The sequence below is a fragment of the Chiroxiphia lanceolata genome, chromosome 3 (genome assembly GCF_009829145.1).
Source record: "Chiroxiphia lanceolata isolate bChiLan1 chromosome 3, bChiLan1.pri, whole genome shotgun sequence".
In the NCBI taxonomy this organism is placed as follows: domain Eukaryota; kingdom Metazoa; phylum Chordata; class Aves; order Passeriformes; family Pipridae; genus Chiroxiphia; species Chiroxiphia lanceolata.
The window spans coordinates 63,315,131-63,335,717 of record NC_045639.1 but is presented as its reverse complement, the minus strand read 5'-3'; the positions used below and the strand labels follow the sequence as shown (position 1 = coordinate 63,335,717).

The 20,587-nt window shown below is 38.0% G+C and overlaps 1 protein-coding gene across 1 annotated transcript in view; it reads left to right on the top strand.

Moving 5' to 3' along the window:
* RNF217 (ring finger protein 217) overlaps positions 1-20,587 on the top strand; it is a 58,036-nt gene that overhangs the window by 33,406 nt on the left and 4,043 nt on the right. The window contains exons 3-4 of the mRNA XM_032683354.1: positions 5,745-5,909; positions 13,728-13,929. Coding sequence (XP_032539245.1) covers positions 5,745-5,909; positions 13,728-13,929 — 367 coding nt within the window. The remainder of the gene's footprint in view (positions 1-5,744; positions 5,910-13,727; positions 13,930-20,587) is intronic.

Below are 20,587 nucleotides of genomic sequence, written 5' to 3'. Positions count from 1 at the left end.
CTCGTGAGGCTCACATATTCACGTGCGAGCAATATGAACAACAATTGCACCAGATGAATTCTGCACCAGCACTGGAAGAACTGGCTTCAAGAGAAGCCATGTGGGGAACATCTATGCACAAGCCTACTAGTAATATCACAGCACATGAGTGCTCAGTGCCAGTACGCTCAGTCTTATACACTGCAACAGGAAAGCACTCTAAAATCCAAGAGTTGTTTGAACAGATACTTTAAAAATGTTATTAATGCCATTTCTAAAATCTGATACAGTATGTAAAATGACAAATAACATCAAAATTTAAAGAGGCAGCAAAGTAGCAAAGTTATAAATTAATTTTCCTTACTATAGCTGGTTTATGTCAGCTAAATTGATCTGGACCCTATAGTTCAAGTCTTTATATGCTAAACCTAGAAAGTGAGTATGTTGAGGGAGAAGGAGGGGAAGAAAAGGGGAACTTGCTATCCGAACCTTTCTTCTACCATTAATGCCACTTAGGACAGTAGTCCCACAGCAGTGGGACTACTTAATTTTCTGTATCAAGTATTTGTATCACAAATGGATCCAGCTTTGAGTAAGGAAATACCCCTGTCCCCTCCCATATGACCTAAATTGCAAATGCAAGACTTGATTGTAGACAAGACCCTAATAAAGCTTTGATCAAAGCTGTTATGACAAAGTGCAAAGGAAATAGGCAAAAATTGAAAAATTGCTAGTTAAGTTCCTGTGTGTGGAACAGATAAGAGTTTCACAAGAGTAAGATGACTTGTTCTGTGTGGGGTTTGGGGATTCCCCCCCCCCCCAAGTCCTGGCTTTCAACTGTTGTTTTAATGTTAGTTCTTTAACCTGGCACCTTCCATGGAGAAGGAATACTTGATTCTTGGACTCTTATTTCTGCCTTATCAATCTCTAGGTTCATAATGAAGTTTTCTAGTTCTGTCAAGAGATACACGTCACATAAAAGGAGGACTTGAGTATTTGGCTTTGCAAGTGCAAATGTGTTTTCAATGCAGTTGTTAGATAAACTATCTTTTGTTTTAACTGGTGAAGAGTTTCTGGAACTTGTTGCTCTTGAACTAGCAGGAGTCCATACCAGCAGAGATGCTGTGATACAGCTGATCTGTGTTATTTATACCAAGTAGTTCCTCACTTTTTGGATCAGATTTTAACCTTTAAGTCACAGATATCTTCATGGTTGTTTATCACTTCAACCTACCTTGAGCCTCAGCTGCTGTGGATATGGTGATTTTGCCATGCTTTCCATCTTTCCTCTCAGCTGTTCATTCCTGCCAGCCTGCTTTTGCTCATGTTGATGTTTTGGTGTCACACTGGGAACTGGATCAAAGATCAGCCCTAATGGGACACAACATTTGGGTTTGTTGTTGCTTCATTTTCAGCTGCTACAAGAAAGAGGTTGGCTTAGCAACATTATGGATGAGGAGAAGGAAGCTGTTTGGGCTGGAACCCATATTTATTTTCAAATAAAGTGACAGTAGCTGTAGCTAGAGACTGTAATTCATGTGATCAGTTAGTTGCATAATTAATTTGACCATCCTATTATATAGCTATCACCAGCAGAAAATCCCACTAAGCTTTTTGCCAACCTTGAGGTTCTCAGAATATTTTTCCTGTGCAGTCAGTTTTGCTATCATCATGTCACATTAATCATTGTTTTGTGTTGAAATTATTTATCAATTTTGAAAGATCTTTTCCTGAGAAGTGAGGAAACTGATAAATAAAATAGTTTGCAGTAAAAAGGCTAGCTAAGAAAATGAAAAATGTTAGCTTCAAAGGTCAATGTTTCAGAAAGCTGAGAACTAAGAGTTGTGTAAGGTTTTCTATTTCAAGGGAAACTGACCTCTAATATAGACTGACCTCCAGGCATAGAAGTTTGTGTATATATCCATCCTCTCAATTCTAATCTATGGAAATGGAAACCATAAAATAAATGGAAAAATGTTTGTGTGAGGAAAAACATATTTGAAAAAACGCTGCATTAATGTTTTGGGCTTTTCTCTGCTTTACTGGACTATATTTTACTGGTTTAAATCATATGTAGATAGCACTTCTGTGCCCTTGTTATGATGGTTTCATGCACTAATACTGAAGCATTAGTATGAAACAAATCATATTTGACTTTCTTTCAGAATAGCAGAGAAAGAGTGGAATAAGAATATGAAAGACTGCAGTATTTCTGCAGTCTTTGTGTTTCTGTTTCTTAAGCATGTTGGTGTCACACTGCATCCAAGTTTGAATGGGCTTAGGAGTTTGTTTTGTGATCACTAGTTCCAAGAAAAATAACGTTCGTAAGTACTTACATCATTTTCTTTGCCTGCTTAGTGTATGCTCAGCATTGAACCATGGAGAAGGGAAGTGGCCCATTCAAAATATAAAAACAATTTACTAGTTCAGTTTTGAGGAAGGTGCTGTCAGGGTGGCAGGTGGAAGAGGAAACTGGTAATGAGACACAGTTCTCACTAGTTCAGTTAGTTAGGGCCATTTGTGGTAAAAAATGTTATTTCAAGTTCATACGGTTATAGCCTCATCTTGTATTTCAGTATTTTCTAATTAACGTATTTGGAAACAGGTGATGTCAGTATGTGTGTAAACTTAAATATATATCCTAGTGGCTGCTCTATTACTTTCACTTATGTAGCTGCTATAATAGAAAGATAGAACCTGCAATTAATTTGTGTCAGATTTTCACCAAAAACCAAACCAAAACTGAACCCACGAAACTTGTTTTAAATTAAGTTGCCAATTTTTTTTAAGAAAGAAGATTTAACTTGCAGCTTTTCTACCTGTTGATTTGTGTTTGTATTTTTTTAACATCTGTGTTCTGTCTCAAATATCTGAATACTACAACTATTAAAAGTAAGTGATATTTGTAAGGGGTACACTCTTATTGTATCTGTTTGATATGAAGGAAATGTATGTATTGTGATACTTAAATGCACATACAATATTTTTTTCTTTACAAAGATAATTACCAGTAGATGGTAACAGACTAAAATGTTATGTATTGTAATGAAAAGAAAGTATCTCAATTTCTTGGTGCTGTTTCACTTCTGTGCACTTCAGCTGTATGCCCAGCAAAGGATCATGAATGGGAACATGCTGTCTTAAGGGTAGTGAGAAAATTTTTCTTGACCCTTAATTCCTATTCTTGCACTTGATGATCCACAGATGTGGATTGGCGTAAAGAGGTAAACTGAAGTGATGCACTGAGCAGCACATTGCATAGACCCTTATTAAAAGTATAATATGTGGTTAAACAGGTCAAGATGTGCTGGTTTAAAAGTGAACCAGTGGGAGAAATGAACCCAACTGTAGAGAGATTATAAGTTGGAGTTACAGTTTACTAAAAATAAATTACAATAGATGCAACGATACAAAGAAAAACTTGTTTTAACCCGCAAAAACAGATGTATAGCCCAGCCCCCTGGGACAAGAACAGAACAGTGTTCTTTGGCCCCTATGCTGAGCACCACGTGGCCCCCCTGGGTGCAAAGTAAAAGGAGAGGAAAACCTGTTGGTCCAGGTGATGATGGTAGTTCTGTTGAGGTAATTTTCACAGTCTTGTTGAGAGTGGCAGTCACAGTTCTGTTGGAGTTCTGGTACTCCTCTGGATCCAACTAGTGATACCAGAAGTCTCAAAATCCCGAGATTATATATGCTCAGGTTCAGGTGGGAATGTCCTGTATCTCCCCCAGGGCAGGGAGTTTCACAATGGGTGATTTAAGTGAGTCTTGTGATATTTTTGGAGTCTTTGATGGTCTAGGTATTGCAGCTGCCTATTATGCCAGTCCAGTATGGTCCATTAGCAAAGATGATCCCTCAGGCTGGGTGTGAAGGTGCTAATGCCTCCCTGGGATGGGGGGAGTTATCACAGCTGAGTCCTCAGATGTGCCCTGGGCAGCTGCTGCAAATGATCCATTATCAGCTGTCCATCAGAAATGACATAGAGGGTGTAGAATACACAGGTTTGGTTATACCCACATAGTAATAAACTGGTCCTGGCCACTGTAACTAGGACAACATCGCACAATACAAACCAAGCTATGACTGTTAGACACTGCTGCAGTGGAAAAAACAATATTGCTCTTTACTGGTGAAGTTAGACAGCCACTGAAAAATAGGTTAGCTAGGGTCATAGAAATGCTCAAGTTGAGCAATTGTGTCAATTAGGTTTGCAATGTGAAACATTAAAGGCAAAAAACTAAATGCTCTCTCTGTGTATAGAACTTGTGGAATAGCGTTAAAGGTAACAGACAGCTTCATTTCTAGGTCATACATCAGAGATCAGATCAGCTTTGTATTATCATGTCAGTAGTGATAGATGTAGTGATTGCACATATAAATAATTTAGGCTACCCCCCAGCAAAGCATATAAGGGAGATAAGAGCACCTACTTTGGACTCTTAACTGTAGTCAAGGAGGCACACCACCAGTTAGCATGTCTGAACAGAAGGCACAGCAACTGCTGGGAGTGAGGACTTCAGAAATACATTTTGGGGATTTCACATGTGACTACACTCTAGGATGCAGTTTCCTGAACAGCACCCCCACACCATGCATGGCCAGCACAGACATGTCCATGGTTTGGTGGTGAACCAAATGTGGACACAGATATAACCTTTGTTTGGCTGGTGGAATCCCTCAATCCCATCTATCAGCTGGTACAAAGCCAGGGTAGTGCCAGACATAGACTGCAACTGGAGATGGTGGACAGGGCTCAGCAGTGACTTGAGAGGTGTGACTTCCCATCTTTCAGGCTGAAACGTTTTTCAGCCAAACACAGCAGAATTGAACATGTTGCAAAAGCCTGGATGTGCCTGTGTCTAATATGGCTTCTAGTTCTTGCTTTCCTTAGTCACAATCCAGGTAAGGGGCCTGTCATCAGATAAGAATGTGCCTCTATTTATTACTTGGCAAACACAGCAACTGCCATAGCTTTTCAAACAGAAAATGGGCAGGCTCTGGAAGAAGCAATGACATGATGACGATGGTACCTGTTTGACACGGTGATTTAAAACCGAGGGAGTGGAAAGAATAGATCCTTTCTCAATTTGAGTATAGCTTGTGGTTTTTGCCATTAGGTGTGGTGTGTAGCAAGCAGGCTGTTTGTCACAGCCTCAGCTTACCTTTATGCAATCAAGAGCAAAAGGAGGTGCCTGACTTCCAGTTGGTCATTCTGGCTCTTGGATGAGAACCTTGCTCATGGCCCCTGTTCCCAGGACCATTTCTAATATAACTTCATAACCCATTCTGGGTTCTGTAGAGCCCCCTCAGAAGACCAGGCGCTCTCTGGTAATAGCCTTGGCAGTGAAGTTTATTACTAGAAGACGACAGATCTACTGCAATGAAAACTGTCTGCTAATTTTTAGGTGATCTCACAAATGTAGGAAGCAAGTGAATAAGCTTCCTGGATTTTGCCTTTTGTCAGTTGAGCCACACAATGTGTTTGGGGAGCAGTTCCTATGGTTGAACCAAGCTACTTGTGTTTCGTTTGACTGAGGCCTTTCCTGACTTCAGCAATTGCTTCTGTATTTTCTCTCTTTTTTAAAAAAAAAATAGAACAAGCTAGCTTCCACAACTTCTCGTGTTTTTAAAACAGACCCTTCAAAAGATGCTGGACCTTTGCTGAGCAGCTACTCTCTTAATTGACGAGCAGTGGTTTTAAAACAGGTTTTCTAATTGGATCAGCGTCCAGCTTGTAAACATGTGGTATTTTCTCATTTGTACAGATCCAGTGTCCATCTTGCCAATTTGTTTGGTGTTTCAAGTGCCACTCTCCCTGGCATGAAGGCGTTAACTGCAAAGAATACAAGAAGGGAGACAAGCTGTTACGTCACTGGGCCAACGAAATTGAACATGGGCAGAGGAATGCCCAGAAGTGTCCAAAATGCAAGGTGAGCTGCTCTCCCTTGGCTTGCAGGTATTGTTTATTAAATATTAAAAATAAATATTTTTAGCTTCCACTCAGCATTGAAAATGAAATTCACACTTGCTGTGCAGGGTCTTTTTAATGACCCCTTAAGAAAAACAGGTCAGATGTTTTACTTGCTGGTTTATGCACTGATTCTGCAGAATATCTGCCTGTAAAAGCAACGTTATGGAAATAGTAAGAGGAGGCATTGATATATGCTTAGAATCACAGAATCATAGAATAGTTTGTGGTAATGAATGTGCTACAGAATAAATCATTCCTAAAATAAAGCTTTAAAGAAATGGGAAGCTGTAGAGAAATATGATGCCCTTTGTCAGGTTTTCTAGAGAGTTTGAGTGAATTCAATTTCACAAGGCAGGAAGTACTCTGTCAAAGAGTTAAGGGAGAATTTAAGATTTGGCAAAATTGTGAGTTTTTTAGGATTAAATGTCAGTTCTGCACAAGTCACATCTCAAGGTGTGACTTCACAGGCCACTCCTCGAGTACTGTATCTGATTCTGGGCCCCTCACTTCAAGAAAGACATTGAGATGCTGGAGTGAGTGCAGAGAAAGGTGGTGAAATGGTGAAGGGTCCAGCAGGTAAATCCTGTGAGGAGTGGCTGAGGGAACTGGGGTTGTTTAGCCCGGAGAAGGCTCAGGGGAGACCTTATCCCTTGCTACAACTACCTGAAAGGAGGTTGTAGCGAGGTGGAGGTTGGTGACTTCTCTAGTGCAACCAGCAAAAGGAAAAGAGGACATAGCATCAAGATGCTCAAGGGGAGGTTCAGGCTGGACATCAGGAGGAATTTCTTCACTGAAAGAGTTGTCAAACATTGCAATAAGCTGCCCAGGGAGGTGGTGGAGTCACCATTCCTGGAGGTGTTCAAGAAATCACTGGACATGGCACTTCATGCCGTGGTTTAGTTGACAGGGTGATGGTCAAAGGTTAGACTTGATGGTCTCTGAGGTCTTTTCCAACCTAGATGATTCTGTGAAGTGTTTCTTACTAATTAGTTTAATTTTCAACACTGAAGTGCAGTAGTCATACGCCCTAAAAATATCATTAATCTATTCCAGGATAGGAAATACTTCCTACTACTCAAATGAGATTCAACAGCCCTGCATACCCCTGACCTGGTTGTCCTTAATGAAGGAGCTGTTACCTTGGTTCACTATTTTTTTTTCATAACACCTATCTCCAGCCACCAAGGGAGTAGTAAGTCAAAACCTTAAGAGCGTTTTTTTTTTTTTTTGAAAGAGAATACCTAGTCTGAAATTTTCTATTACTCTAAATCTACATAGACAGGACAAAGTAAGGAAACTGGAATGTTTGGTAGAAAATAAATATTGAAAGGGAGATTTACTCGTAAATATACCAAGTATATGTCACACTTTGAGTCTTACACTGTGCAAATAAGAAAATGTTCATCAGCTTAGTAAGTGTCTCATTTTGGTCTTTGGGAAAGAAATGCCTGTGATGCCATAGCTTGAAAGATTTTGAAACATGAAGCAAAACTGGAAATCTCTAAAATCAACAGCTAGTTGTTTACCCTCCCTCATGCACATGTGACATTTTAAGAGTTTTTACAGCTTGCTCTTTGGTAAGAGTTGATAGGTTTGAGCCAGTTCTAAAAATGTTCAGTTTCTGGGAAGTCATAAAATAAAATCCTTTGTTCCTTTTGGAGTGGGACCTGTGTTTTGGTTTTAATTCTTTGACTTGTGTCCGGATTCAGATTTTGTGACAATGCAAATAATGTAACTACTGTAATAAGTTGTCCAAAAAAAGAAGAAAGTGGACCAAGCAAAAAAGTATGAATGTGGAAAAACAAGGAGAAGAAGGCTGCTAGCTGGAAAGAGAAAGGAACTAAAACTGCTAACTGTAACATATTCAGCCTGAATAAGTAATAAATTTAAAATGCCATATTTAAATGTACAACTCTTTTCACCATCTTCAAAAAAAAAAAAAGGCTAGACACTTGAAACTTTTGTGGCTTGTCACTAATTGTGAAGCATAAAATTGCATGAGTTAGGCTGCTAATTTCAAAAATACTTTAGGTTTCTTTCCATAATCAAAGGAAAATAAAACCTCCTACATGGTGGGAGGCAGTATGGAAAGTTATGAAAGTAGCACAGAAAAAAGAAACTCTGTCAAGTCCTTTCTGTTGATGTGTATTGTAAGTGAATATTGAAGAGGGAATTCAACTTTGTTATAAACTGTGTTGCTACCCTTACTCCTGATACTTTTTTCTTCAGAGATGAAAAATATTCTTCCTGTCTGCAATCTCCAAAATGTTTCTATCAACACATTGTTTATTTTTAAGTCAAATCTATAACTAGCAAGTAATCGAAGGACCAATGGTTAGCCAGTGGTTAGTGATACTGTTGTTCTTTTCTTTCTTTTTTTTCAATGGTTATTGAGTAATTAAAAAAATACATCTTCGGCAGCGCTCTTCATCAAGTCTTTAGTAGATATCTGGGCACGTGGGGATAAGCATTCCAACAGTTAACAATCTGGAGTCAAGGGGATTAGACCTAACACTTCTCTGCCTTTCTTTCTCCAGCCATCCCCCTAAAACTTCTATATGAAATAACATTGAATCAAATGACAAGCATATTTCCAAATAAAATAAAGAGAAAGACAGAGAAAATAGAGTTGATAACATACCATTTAATTTATTCTTGTTCTAGGTCCACATAGTCAATGTTTCAGGTGACAGCATATTTTATTTTTAACCTCTTTCGTGTGTTGGTTAAAAATTTGCAACAGCCAAAGTTTACAGATTGAGGAAAAGTCAAGATGAAATTTTGTCTGAAGATATTAGTATTCAGTCTTTACGCTAAAACTGAAACTAAGAAAAATTAGAGATAGAAATTTCAGTAGAGGTAGAATTTCTTTGCTTAGGTAATTTGTAAAATTACTGGTAACTTCCGAAGTTACTGATTACAGTGTAAACTGTGACCATATTTTACAGATACCTTCTGAAGATAATTATTTATACATACCACATAGATGCATACGCATACAGACTCTCTCTTTAAGTAGCTGTACCACAGAGAAGTCGAATGCACTATTATTATCTTGTCTGGGCATGCAGGTGAGAAAATGGAAACACATTTATGGGGGCATGTATGTATTGGCAGATCCTCAGGCAAGTATTCACAAGTTTTGCAGCGGTTTTGGTAAGTGCTTTGAAAGAACATAATCCTTTGTAATCTAAATATATTGGGGACTGTTGAATAAGCTTAAACTTGATTGTTTTTTGCTGTAGCTGGATACAACTTCAGTGAATCTAATAGGAATAGCTTCTATTTACCTAGTCTCTCTAAAGTATGTTTACATAAGATAATAATGTTACACACTGTCCAACTATGTAATTGTAGATCCATGTTTTGATTGTATATTAGTATGGAAATACGCTACTTTTTTTTAACTGTATCCTAAATTAGTTTTTATATATTTTTTTTTTGTTTTTAATAGAACCTTTTCCAAATTTACTATAAGCTATTTTAAGGAAGTCAGCATAGACAATTTTTCTCAACAAGACTTGTCCAAAAAGTGCTGGTCCTATTCTAGAGAGAGCTGGCTAATGCATGCAAACTTGCTACATGTTTTTGGATGCCATTTGACTAAATCTATAACATTACTTGTCTTTCCCTACTACTGTTTTAGGGGTTTATTTTTTACAATTTCTAGCTAGGTGCTTGCAGGAAAATGCCTTTGTTTCCGCAAGTGTCTTTACAGTACAGCAAACCAAGGAAGTACTTCATGTTGGTGTTATCTTACCACAGATTTCAAAAACAACACTGTCTGAGGAAACACCACACAGCAGCTCTAGTTTAGAAAGCTTTGAACAGCAACAGAAGTTTAAGTAAACAAGGATGTCAATGCAAATAAAGGAGTGTGTACTTCTTATCTGTGGCTTATCCGTTCTGATTACTATAAGTGTTATAACTCAGGGCATAGATTTTGAAGGTGCTCTGCAAATTAATTCTCATCCTCTGGAGGGAGGAGGGTCCTTATTTGTGTATACAAAGGGATAAAGCTGTGCAGATTCTCTTCAGGAGTGGAGGAGAAACAGCCATTCTCACCCTCAGAACTTTTGGCAGTGGTTTCCCTAGAAGATTTCTATGAGAGGACTTGTAACATTCAGAGGTAAAGTGAAGGTCTGAAATAGCTACTGTGCTACTTTAGTTGTTTCCTTAAGACTCTGAGCTAGGTGTGTTTGCCTTTGATGTGTAATTTTTACCCCTATTGTTCTGGAAGCCATTTTTGGGTTTCTGAATGACTAAACCTTTCCCTGTAAGGTGAGGGCATGTTTTTGGTTTTGAATGGATATTGGGTGTAGGATGAAGCCTGTTGCATTTACTGAATGTTTGGAGGCAGAAACTGTGCTTGCAGTCATTGTGCTCTCACCTTGCCTCCTCTACCCTCATGGTGCTGCTGGGAACCCTGCAGTTACAAAGCTCTGGACCCCACACAGTTGCAGCTAACTATAGCAAGCTGCATTCCTGGCCCCATACATTCCCCCGGCTGCCTGTTGCATACCGTGGTATTGCCAGTGGAGCAGGAACAGTCATGTGATATCTGATCCATCAGCTATCGCTTTCTCAATTTATAGATTTGTAATCCATCTCTGTCAGTGGATTATCTGGAGGGCAGGGAGGCATGTCCATGTGAACCAGAGCTGAAGCTGATCTGGTGAGATGTCATGTCTTAGGCTTGAAAGCAGCAGAGTTCATCTGGCATTGTCAGTCTGCATGCATGTGACCGAGAGTCCAAGCCCTGCATCTGAGGTTTGGGGTTTTTTTTTTACTTCATTTTTTTGATAAAGTCTCTCCTCACTGTAAAAAGGAATGTTCTTTCAACAAAAAAAAATATGGGCAAGTACAACCAGTTGTTCCAGATTTGCAACTTTTGAAGATAGTTACATATGTGCAGATAAGTGTTCGCTAAAATTTTTTTTATGATTTACTTTTTCAGGAAGCAACATAAAGTATATGTAATTGCAGTATGTGTCTGTAATAAAATAAATCCCATAAAAGAAGTATCAACTTCTTTTATGTTTAAAGAGGACAGTATGACTGGAGGACTTAGAGTAGAAAGAAGTAGATTGTCAAATGATTCAGCAGTGGTGCCTAGCTAACTGGAGCTGGTTTGCATCTAGGAAAGCATGGGTAGGCAGTTGGCAGGCAGTTTCTATGAGGTGTGAATATTTATGAAAGGTATGAATGGTAGAACATATAAAGCTATTTCCAGCATCTCCTTGAAGTTCTTACTACCAAAAAAAATTAATTTATTTTTGAAACATGAAGTAGTTTTGGTTTGCATCTAGGGTTTTTATAGGTTCCAGGCTCATACAGACTTTGTTAGGATGGATGGTAACTTAATTGGGTTGGTAAATTAGAGAAGAGAAAGGAGAATTCAATGGTTTTGATTCAAAAAGAAGATAAAACAACCAGTTAATTCTCATTAGTGGGATAAGATCTAGTTCCCTCATGTGCTTTTTTAAGATGGAATCAGCAGATAAGGAAAGTTACCTCTAAAATTGCAGAAGTCCATACAGTTGCTTTCTGAATTTCAGTCCCCTGAAAAACTAATTGGAATTAAAATTTAAAGTTAATTTGTTAAAATACATTAAGTCACTAATAAAATTCCTTCATTTCAGTTCAAGTTAATCTTAGGAATTACATTAAACTGTGGCTCTATGAGCAAGGTCAACATTTTTTCACATGTAACCTGAAAAGTAAAAACAAAAGTCAAACTGACAATATAATGTCCCTTCTAGAAGAAAATAGCATATAACTTTGTAAGTTATGCTAAGTTGGTACAATATTGAGTAGACTTCTGTTTCTGCTTTGCTTATTCAGTGCTTAAATGTGAAAGTTTTAAAATCAAGTGGCTTATAAAGCTCATCAGCAATGGTGTTTTTTCAGGTACTTCTGGAAAACAGGGCAGCTGTGATACAGCAGGCTTTCTCAGGGTGGAGAGGGTTGCTTGGTCATAAGGGATGCTATTTGCATCCCTTCTCTGGGGCAAATGTAAGTCTACTAGAATCCTTTCTCACTAGAAAGTATTTTTATAGCCCAATTCTCTCTTTTGTGAATGTCTTTCTCCTCTTATGTTTGAAAGCAGCATTTGAAAGTGTAGACGTGCAAATTCTGAGATCACTGCTGTTGACACAGAGACGTTGGCAGGTGTATCTGGAACTGCTGTTAACTACATCTGCCACTGGATCTTTTATCGTGAATATTGCTGGTGGAAAACATCACTTTGCTACATGTATAAAGTGCCAATTTCAGTAGATGTGTGGGTGAGTCAGGTGTGATCCCAGATGACCCCTGATCAGCACCAAAGAATAAACACATATGACCCTCTCAATAATGTTGGATACCTCAGGAGCCATGAGCCTCTCTTGAGGTACCTGAGCTATCAGTGTCTCTGATGCTTACAGGGTCACAGAGTAGTGATGTGTTGTCTTTTCCTGTATCTCTCTGAAAAATAAATATATGTAGATATCTGTAGGAATTTCAGGAGGCATTCATTTATCCATTGCAACTTTCAACAGATAAAATTCCAGTTGTATGTAACAGGAAAAAATATTCCCAGGGAGAGTGGTGAAGGATGGTCGGACAGGTTGCTCAAAGAGGCTGGTGACATACCCATACTTGGAAATTTTTAAAATTTAATGGGATGAGACTTGGAGCAATCTGATCTGACTTTGAAGTTAGTCCAGCTTGGAGCTAGGGGTTAAAATAGATGACCTCCAAGAGTCACTTTCAGCCTCAATTATTAGGTAATTTTATCTGCCTTTCTGTGGACAACTGTGGAATGTGGTCTCAGGACGTGGGACAGGGGTTGTATGTGGGATGTGTGTACCAATTCTGTGGGCTAGGAAGAGCATGTGTTTACCACTCCATTAGCTGTGGTTTTCGTTGACAAGTTTTAAAGTAGCATGTAATCGTATTTGATTTCATGGAATACTCAGGACCAGGATTACCCTCTCTCCAAAGACTCTTGGAACTGTTAACAAAAACCAGAGCTTTATTAGATCTGTGCAAAGTAGGTAAATTTTATCAGTTTGCAGAAGAGTACATGGAGATACAGGAATGGAACTACTTCTGCTGGCAATCAGCAGAAAGATGGATGTAGAACCTAGGCAGCCCTGCTTCATGCTCTACTGTTGGCATCATGACGCTTGGTGTAATTTTTAATATGGTTTGTGGAATCTTTCTGGGAAAAAAAAACCACAACAACAAACAATGCCACAACAACAAAAATACTTGTGAAACGATACACTGTAACAGCAGTGTCTTTCTGGTGTATATTACAAAATACCAAATCAATTTGTGATGGGAAAGGGATGGGGCCACAGGTGGTGTGAGAGGAAAACCCATCTGTGGAGAGGTCAAACAGAGTTCATAGCTACATTTACTGGGCTGCTTTTATTTTTAATAAAGTTCAGTGCTAATGTGTCTTCTTCAGAAATAAAAACAAATTTTCAATAAGGGTAAGGATCATTCATATTCTCATCTGATATGAAGAGTGTTTAAGCAAGGAAGGAGAATTATACAGAAAATGGAAATCTGGAAACAACTTATAACTCGTATTTAATGCTCTGAAACTTGCCTTAGAAAACCATTATTGTCTTAAGCCAGCTGCAGTATTAATAATGCAAATGCAGACTTAAGCAAGGTGTTGCTTGCAGTGTCTTTTCATCTGGCACATGGATTGTACTGGGTAGCTGCTTTCCTGTGCTTAAGGAAGGGGGAAAATAACTTTTTTTTCCTTCTTCTCGTACAGATCCACATCCAGAGAACCGAAGGGTGTGACCACATGACCTGTTCACAGTGTAACACTAATTTCTGTTACCGTTGTGGGGAGAGATACCGCCAGCTCCGCTTCTTTGGAGATCACACGTCAAACCTCAGTATCTTTGGATGCAAATACCGCTACCTCCCCGAGAGACCACATTTAAGGAGATTAGTGCGAGGCTCTGTTTGTGGTGAGTGGATAAAGGTTCCTTGTGGAGAGCTGCACAATGAAGTGATTGGGGGGATAAGGCAATATTTAAATTAAAACATGGTTTAAAGTATTGGATGGGCAACTTGTTTTTCAGTTATGTAAAGGGGGGGTATCAAATATATTTAAATATATCACATTTGCACTCCTTTTTTAGATAGACTTGTATGAGTAAGTATTTTGTCCTCTTCTGGTAGCTTCTGTTTCCTAACCTTTTTTGGTAATACATAAGCAAACTGGAAAAATGCTGTCAATATGCATGTGGCTGGCTGTGTTTATTATTCTAAAAGCATATAGGAGAAATGGATAAGAGCAGGAATCTTTTTTTAACCTCTCTGTTAAGGATCTGTTTGAATAAAGCGCTGTTATGATTTGAACTTGATCTGGGTTATTTTTTAACTGTTAACTTCAGTTCAGATAATATCCAGCTTAAAAGAAAATAATATACATTTACTTTCTCTCAGAAATATGATCCCAAAATACAACCATATAAAATGGTTGTATTAATGTCAAAACCTGGGGACCTGATAAGGAAAATAGAACTTGTTGTACTTTGAATTAAGTCATAGAAATTGGAAATGACTTGGAATTCACCTAGGATTAGGAAATGCTTTGAGTTTATCAATTGGTGATGTTGATTGCAGAGGTAAAGGTAAGAGTATGTACATGTGGTAATAGAAGTCAGCAGACCTGAGGTAAAAACATTATTCCTGAGCCCAGCATATTCCAGTAAGAAAACTGAGTGATTTTTAGAGTAACACAAGAGTTGGCACACAACCGTAGGCCTGGTAATAAAAATGCCGATCTGGCTGATCTGCAAAGCTGTGGAAGATTCACAAACCCGGAATGCTTGTTTAACAAGCAACAATAAGTTGTTCAAGCCCATTAATTTGACCTCAGGAACTTGCAAGGCTTTATAACAAACTTTATCAGAGAGGTGAATTAAAGATGCATGAATAACAAGAAAGTGGATGAAAATTGAAAAATGATTGGAGGTGCCTGCTCTTGACACATTTTGTGGATATTAATACCGGTGGATGAGAAGATCTAGTCTAGATTAAAAACAATTTTGGCACTAAGGCACATGGGTAGAAACATTTCATGAATAAATTTAGACTTAAAACTCAAGAACTGTTTCAAAGCACTCTAGTAAGATTTCAGAAGAACATTTATTAATAGCCACAATGGCAAAAAATGTAAGCTGTTTTAAAATGGATCTTGTTACATTTGGTGTAAGTAGTATCTGCTGTAGCAACAGACCATTCTCAGAGACATAACCAAGTCAATGCTGCTCATGTACAGAATCATGGGGAGCCTTCTTAGAATTGTAGAATAGTTTGGTTTGGAACGGACTTTTAAAGGCCATCTAGTCCAGCCCACTTGCCATGTGCAGGGACATCTGCAACTAGATCAGGTTGCTCAGAGCCCTGTCCAACCTGGCCTTGAATGTTTACAGGGATGGGTCATCCACTACATCTCTGGACAACCTGAGCCAGTGGTTCACCACCCTCATTATAAAAAAACTTATATGCAATCTAAGTTGCCCACCTTCAGTCTGAAACCATTACCCCTTGTGCTATTGCTACATGCACTTGTAAAAAATCCCTCTCCATCTTACTTGTAGGCCCAAGATTAAACCTTCTCTGTGCAATGGAGATGCAAAGATAAAACAAGTGAGTTTTATCACAACATAGATCTCCAAAAAATAACATTATCAGTCTGGTAATATTTGCATTGGTTTACATTTAAGGTATCTAAATATGTAGTTGGAATGTTTTAATGTAGCATAAGAAGTCCCAAATACAGATGCACGTACTGCATGTGCATAAGTACTATTAAAATTAGTTTATATTTACCTTGCTTGTTGTTTTAGGAAACAAAAATACACAGCCTTTTCCTTTTAAAATAAAACAGCTGTTACTAGTAAGAAACAAAATTATTTTATTTGCCAACATCAACTTGACGACAATAGAGAAATGTGGAAGAGAATATATGAATTAAAGTTCACTGGTGAAGATGTATATGTTCATATTTAAAAGATCACAGATACAGAAGGTATAAAATATTTTTATTTTAATTTCCTGTTTGCAAGTGTACTTGTGGTTTGCTTTAATTAGTAAATAAGAAAGATTAGCAAAGCTCAAAGCCTCAGATGACATTTCTCATAGGGACTTTCTGTTAAAAATGTCTCTCCAGGACTACCGCTGTCATATGGTGCAATTTCTCAAAAGAATGGTTATCATTTGAATAGAGACAGAGCTAGCTGGACCTGCCAGCACATGTAGTTAATGACCCTCTTTTTTACAATAGCTCATTAACACCCCAGTTGACAATAATTCAAAAATTCTGCATTGATGCTCATGGCTTAAATCCCTGTCATCTCTAGAACTCTAAATTTTAATATTGGTTCTGTTGCACTTTATGAATAACTACCAAAATACTCCAGAGCCCTAACAGAACTCACACATGAAAACAAAAAATTAGCAGCGTTAAAAATTTGCATCAGATTTGAAATCTGGAATTGAGGTCACAGCTCTTCCTCCATTGGATTAGATTTTGACTATGATTTGCATATATGAGCTAGTCTAGATTTTTGTATTTTTTTCCACAAAAGTGCACATGTGGGTTTTCACGTGTTTTTTTTTTTTTTTAAGACAACAATATATTGCTGTAAGATTGTACCTACTGACATTTTTCTTCGCAGAGGGTATAATCCCGAACTGTGATACAGTGTCAGTTCAGTTTGTAGATTCTGCCATTTTCAATGCTGCAAATCTGCTAGGATCATCTGTCTTTGTAAAACTTCAACAGAATTGATCTGTGCCTGTTACTTGGACTTGTGTGAAGGTCTGCCTGGTGAGTCTGTCCCTAGCAGTGGTCAGTTAGAAATAAGATCTCGCTCCCTGTTTGTTTCCAGTAATCATTGTTTTAAACAGGACACTTCTTTAGTTAAGGTTTGTATCTGAACCTTTGATTAATAAATATCAGGAGATTTATCCTTCAGTAGTTTATACAGTTCTTAAGTTTTGGCTTCCAAAACACTTCTGGTAGAGGTTCTAGGATTTTACTGTGTGTTGTGTGGCAAAAGTCCTGTTGGTTTTTATTGATTCCTAATGATTTCATTGGTTACTTCTGTTATCATGAAATTGAGTAAAAAATAATAATAGCTTGCTTACCTGCTCATCTTTCTTTTATGGACCATGCATCAGATTCTACTTTGTCATGATATTCGATACTGTTTTTTGTTTGTTTGTGTTTTATGTTTTGTGCTGAACCGAAGCTTACTAGTCTTAATGACTTATGATCAAGCTGAAAACTCCAAAATGTTGAATTCCAATTAGGGATCATGCCTAGGCTCAGGGATGTCCTGGTTGCTAGAACTGTAAATGTAAATACATAAATACATTGTTAGGCAAGAGAGGAGCATTATCATCAGGAGATGCTAGAGTACAAGCCTGAGTTTTGGTTCTGTTCTGAAAGTCAGCAGAAGAAAGAAGAGATGGTAGCAGAGAGTCAATCCATTAAAGCAAAGTCTCAAATTCTAGTAACGTGTAGTAAGAAATAAATGTTCGATTTCCTGTAGTAAAATGCCTCTACTAGCTAGCTAAGTAGTGGGAATTAAGGGAATCTTATCTTGGCTGTCAGTGGGAGACTGGTGAGGTGTTGCTAGATATGTGGGTGTTTTCTATGACTTCTTTATTACTATGGAGAAGAAATACTTAAGTTAATGTGATTTTGTAGCTGTGTACAATAAAGGTTTTTTTAGCTTGTTTCTAAAATCTGGCTGGGTAGAGTGTGTAGAAAGAAAAGAATGCCTCATGGCAGGCTGGCATGCTGTCATGGTTTCTATTGAGAAGCAAAGGTTTGTGCATACAATCACAAACTGTTCTGCAATAAAAATAAGGGAAAAGCATTTATGGCAGCATAAATTTAAACATACTTTTCTTCACAAACTAGTTGTTATGTAAATGTGATAGTAATCACAGGGAGTAGAAAACCTGAGAGCGGAAGTGATCTCTAAATTTGATGACATTTCTTCCCCTTCTTTAGCCAACATGTTTTTTAGAGAAACTTCGTCCTGTGACCAGTACAGTAAAGTGAAATTGCTATTATTGTTCAGTCCCAGAAGACTTAGAGATTTCATTCTCATAGTAATTATTTGGCTAAAGTGTTGAAGGCAGAATGTTTCATTATAACTGGAGTGAGTGATGAATTGTACAGAAAGGAAAAACATGTTCAGCTGTCTTAAATGTACTTAAGATGTCACTGGAGTACCACTTGAATTCAGCTGGATGAACTATATTCAAATTTAACTGCTAGGTACTTCATGGATCTGTAACAGGACACAACATGCAATGAAGCTATTAAAGCAAATTAATTTTTTTGCATGGTAAGCAGCATTTCAAATAGGAAAAGCAGCATGTTTTCAGATCTGACTGACTCCTGTCCCAAGCAGAGCACAAGGTTCACTTTATGTATGCACAGCTTTGAGCCCTGCAGAAGGAAGCATGCATTTCTATAATCTAACCTTCATTAGCAACTTCATCATTTAAGTCGGTCTGATTTGTAAGAAGTCATCTCTATACACTTGATTAGGACTCTTTTAAAAACAACTGCAAAGTTTTATTAGAACTTAAATCTACATAGATATGGCTACTTTGATTTGTAAGTAGACTTTTCTAGTGTCTCTACTGCTTAAACAATAATGATATGTAGACTTAAAATGTATTATTTCCCATATGCTAATGATTAAATTTGTTTTCTAAAACTAGTTTATTAATATTTTACATGGCAAAGAATTCTTGAAGTATTTATGGATGTTAGTATATATTACCCTAAACCCCTCAACCAAACCCAAAGTTATGGAAGGGAAAAATATTCCCTCATGTTTCCTGAAATACTTCATCACTTTACAGAAAAACATGATCCTCTGTATCACAAGTAAGGCGACCCTCTGAGACACCTGTAAATACAGTTACTACATTACCACAAATATCTAAGTCTTCATGAAGAGTGACCCAGTAGAGAAATTATTTACTATTAATTGAGTGTGATTGTAAATAAAGGTTCCCTTTTGAGGCTTGTTCTGTTTACAACCATTTCTTCTTAAGTTATCCCTAAAAACTAGCTTTGGACAATACCAAACTGGGTCATAACCTGCTGCTGAGTTCATCACATGGGCTAATGACCCAAGATTTCATTCAGCTCCGAGACAGGTTTTACATTTGCTCTCTCCACTAGCAGTCTTGGAGCTAACAGACATAGGGCAGTGGGTCTTTGGGCAGTTCAGTGCCCGCAGTAAACATCCTTAGTCCCCAGCGTCATTTCTTGGTGTGTCATGATTCCATCACATTACATTCATCCTTCTGTCTACACTTGAATAATTTAGGTAACAACTTCTATGTGTATAGAACGCAGCGCGGTGGAGTCCCAAGAAGGTCCACCATTAGGATGCCTAGCAACTAGAGTAATACAAATAATATTTGCCAATTTTTTTTCTTCTAGGAATTAATGTTTCCCACCCACAACACTACTATGAAATTTAAAAGCTATCAAAACAGCATGAAAAGGACCAGTTCATTTAACTGCTGTAAATATTTCCAAAATATCTAATTTTTCCTTCAGACCGCTCAAATTAGTGTCTCAGGTTATGGAGAGGTTTACATCATTATTGAATGAAGTAATCCATTTACTGAAATCTGATACGAGTGACTTGAGAGACGGAATGGCAGGGAAGAGAGAAGTCACAAACTCACTTTTTCTCCCGTTTTAGAGGTGATCTTTCAAACACATGCCTGACTTAGAGACTTGCCAAATTTCAAGTCCCTGATCAGACTGCTGGTGTATCAGTAAAAATGCCTTCCCTTCTGTGTTTTCAAACAGCTCAGACAAGTGATATCTTAGATCCATCTGCTCAGCCAACTGAGACAGGGAGATTCTTCCACTTCAAGTGTGCAACTCAAGAAAGATAACTTGGTTTCAAGTTCAGTTTCAGATTCACTGTTTCAGAAGGACCCTGCCTTCACTCCATGATCATGAACTCATTAGAAGTAAATAATATGAGCATGCTTTATTTGTTCTTGGTCATATGCTCTAGCCAGTATGCTGCACAACATTGCTGCCTTACTTATGTAAGTACCACAACATATCCTTACAAATGTTGATCCAAAATAGACTTGGCTGTAGTTTGATTTAGACCTAAATCACAGCTGTACACAAGCACTTCACTGTAGCCTTTTAAAGCAAGAAAAAGCATATTTAGAGGGGGTGCTCTCATCACCTTGAGCTAACCTAAACTTTCCAAGATGCTAGTTTGCTTGGCATCTTTCCAGGGTGGTTGCTGTGCAGTTGGATTCCGGAGGAGCCAAATGATAGTAGGTTTATAGCTATCACATTCCTGTCAATGCTTGAGGGACTTCAGAATGGAAACAGAAGTAAATGCAAGCTGTTAATGGACAAAATGAGCTGTGCTCGAAGAGTTGTGGTGGGTGAAGAGTACAGAAAGAAATGTGTGCAGGGAGCTGGTTGAGTGGTGATAGATCCTACCTGGATTTGTAGGATGAAATTGCAAATAGGAATCCTATTTGTAAAGGTAAAGTATTTAAAAAATGAACTGGCTTTTGGGAGTCTGATATTGAAAT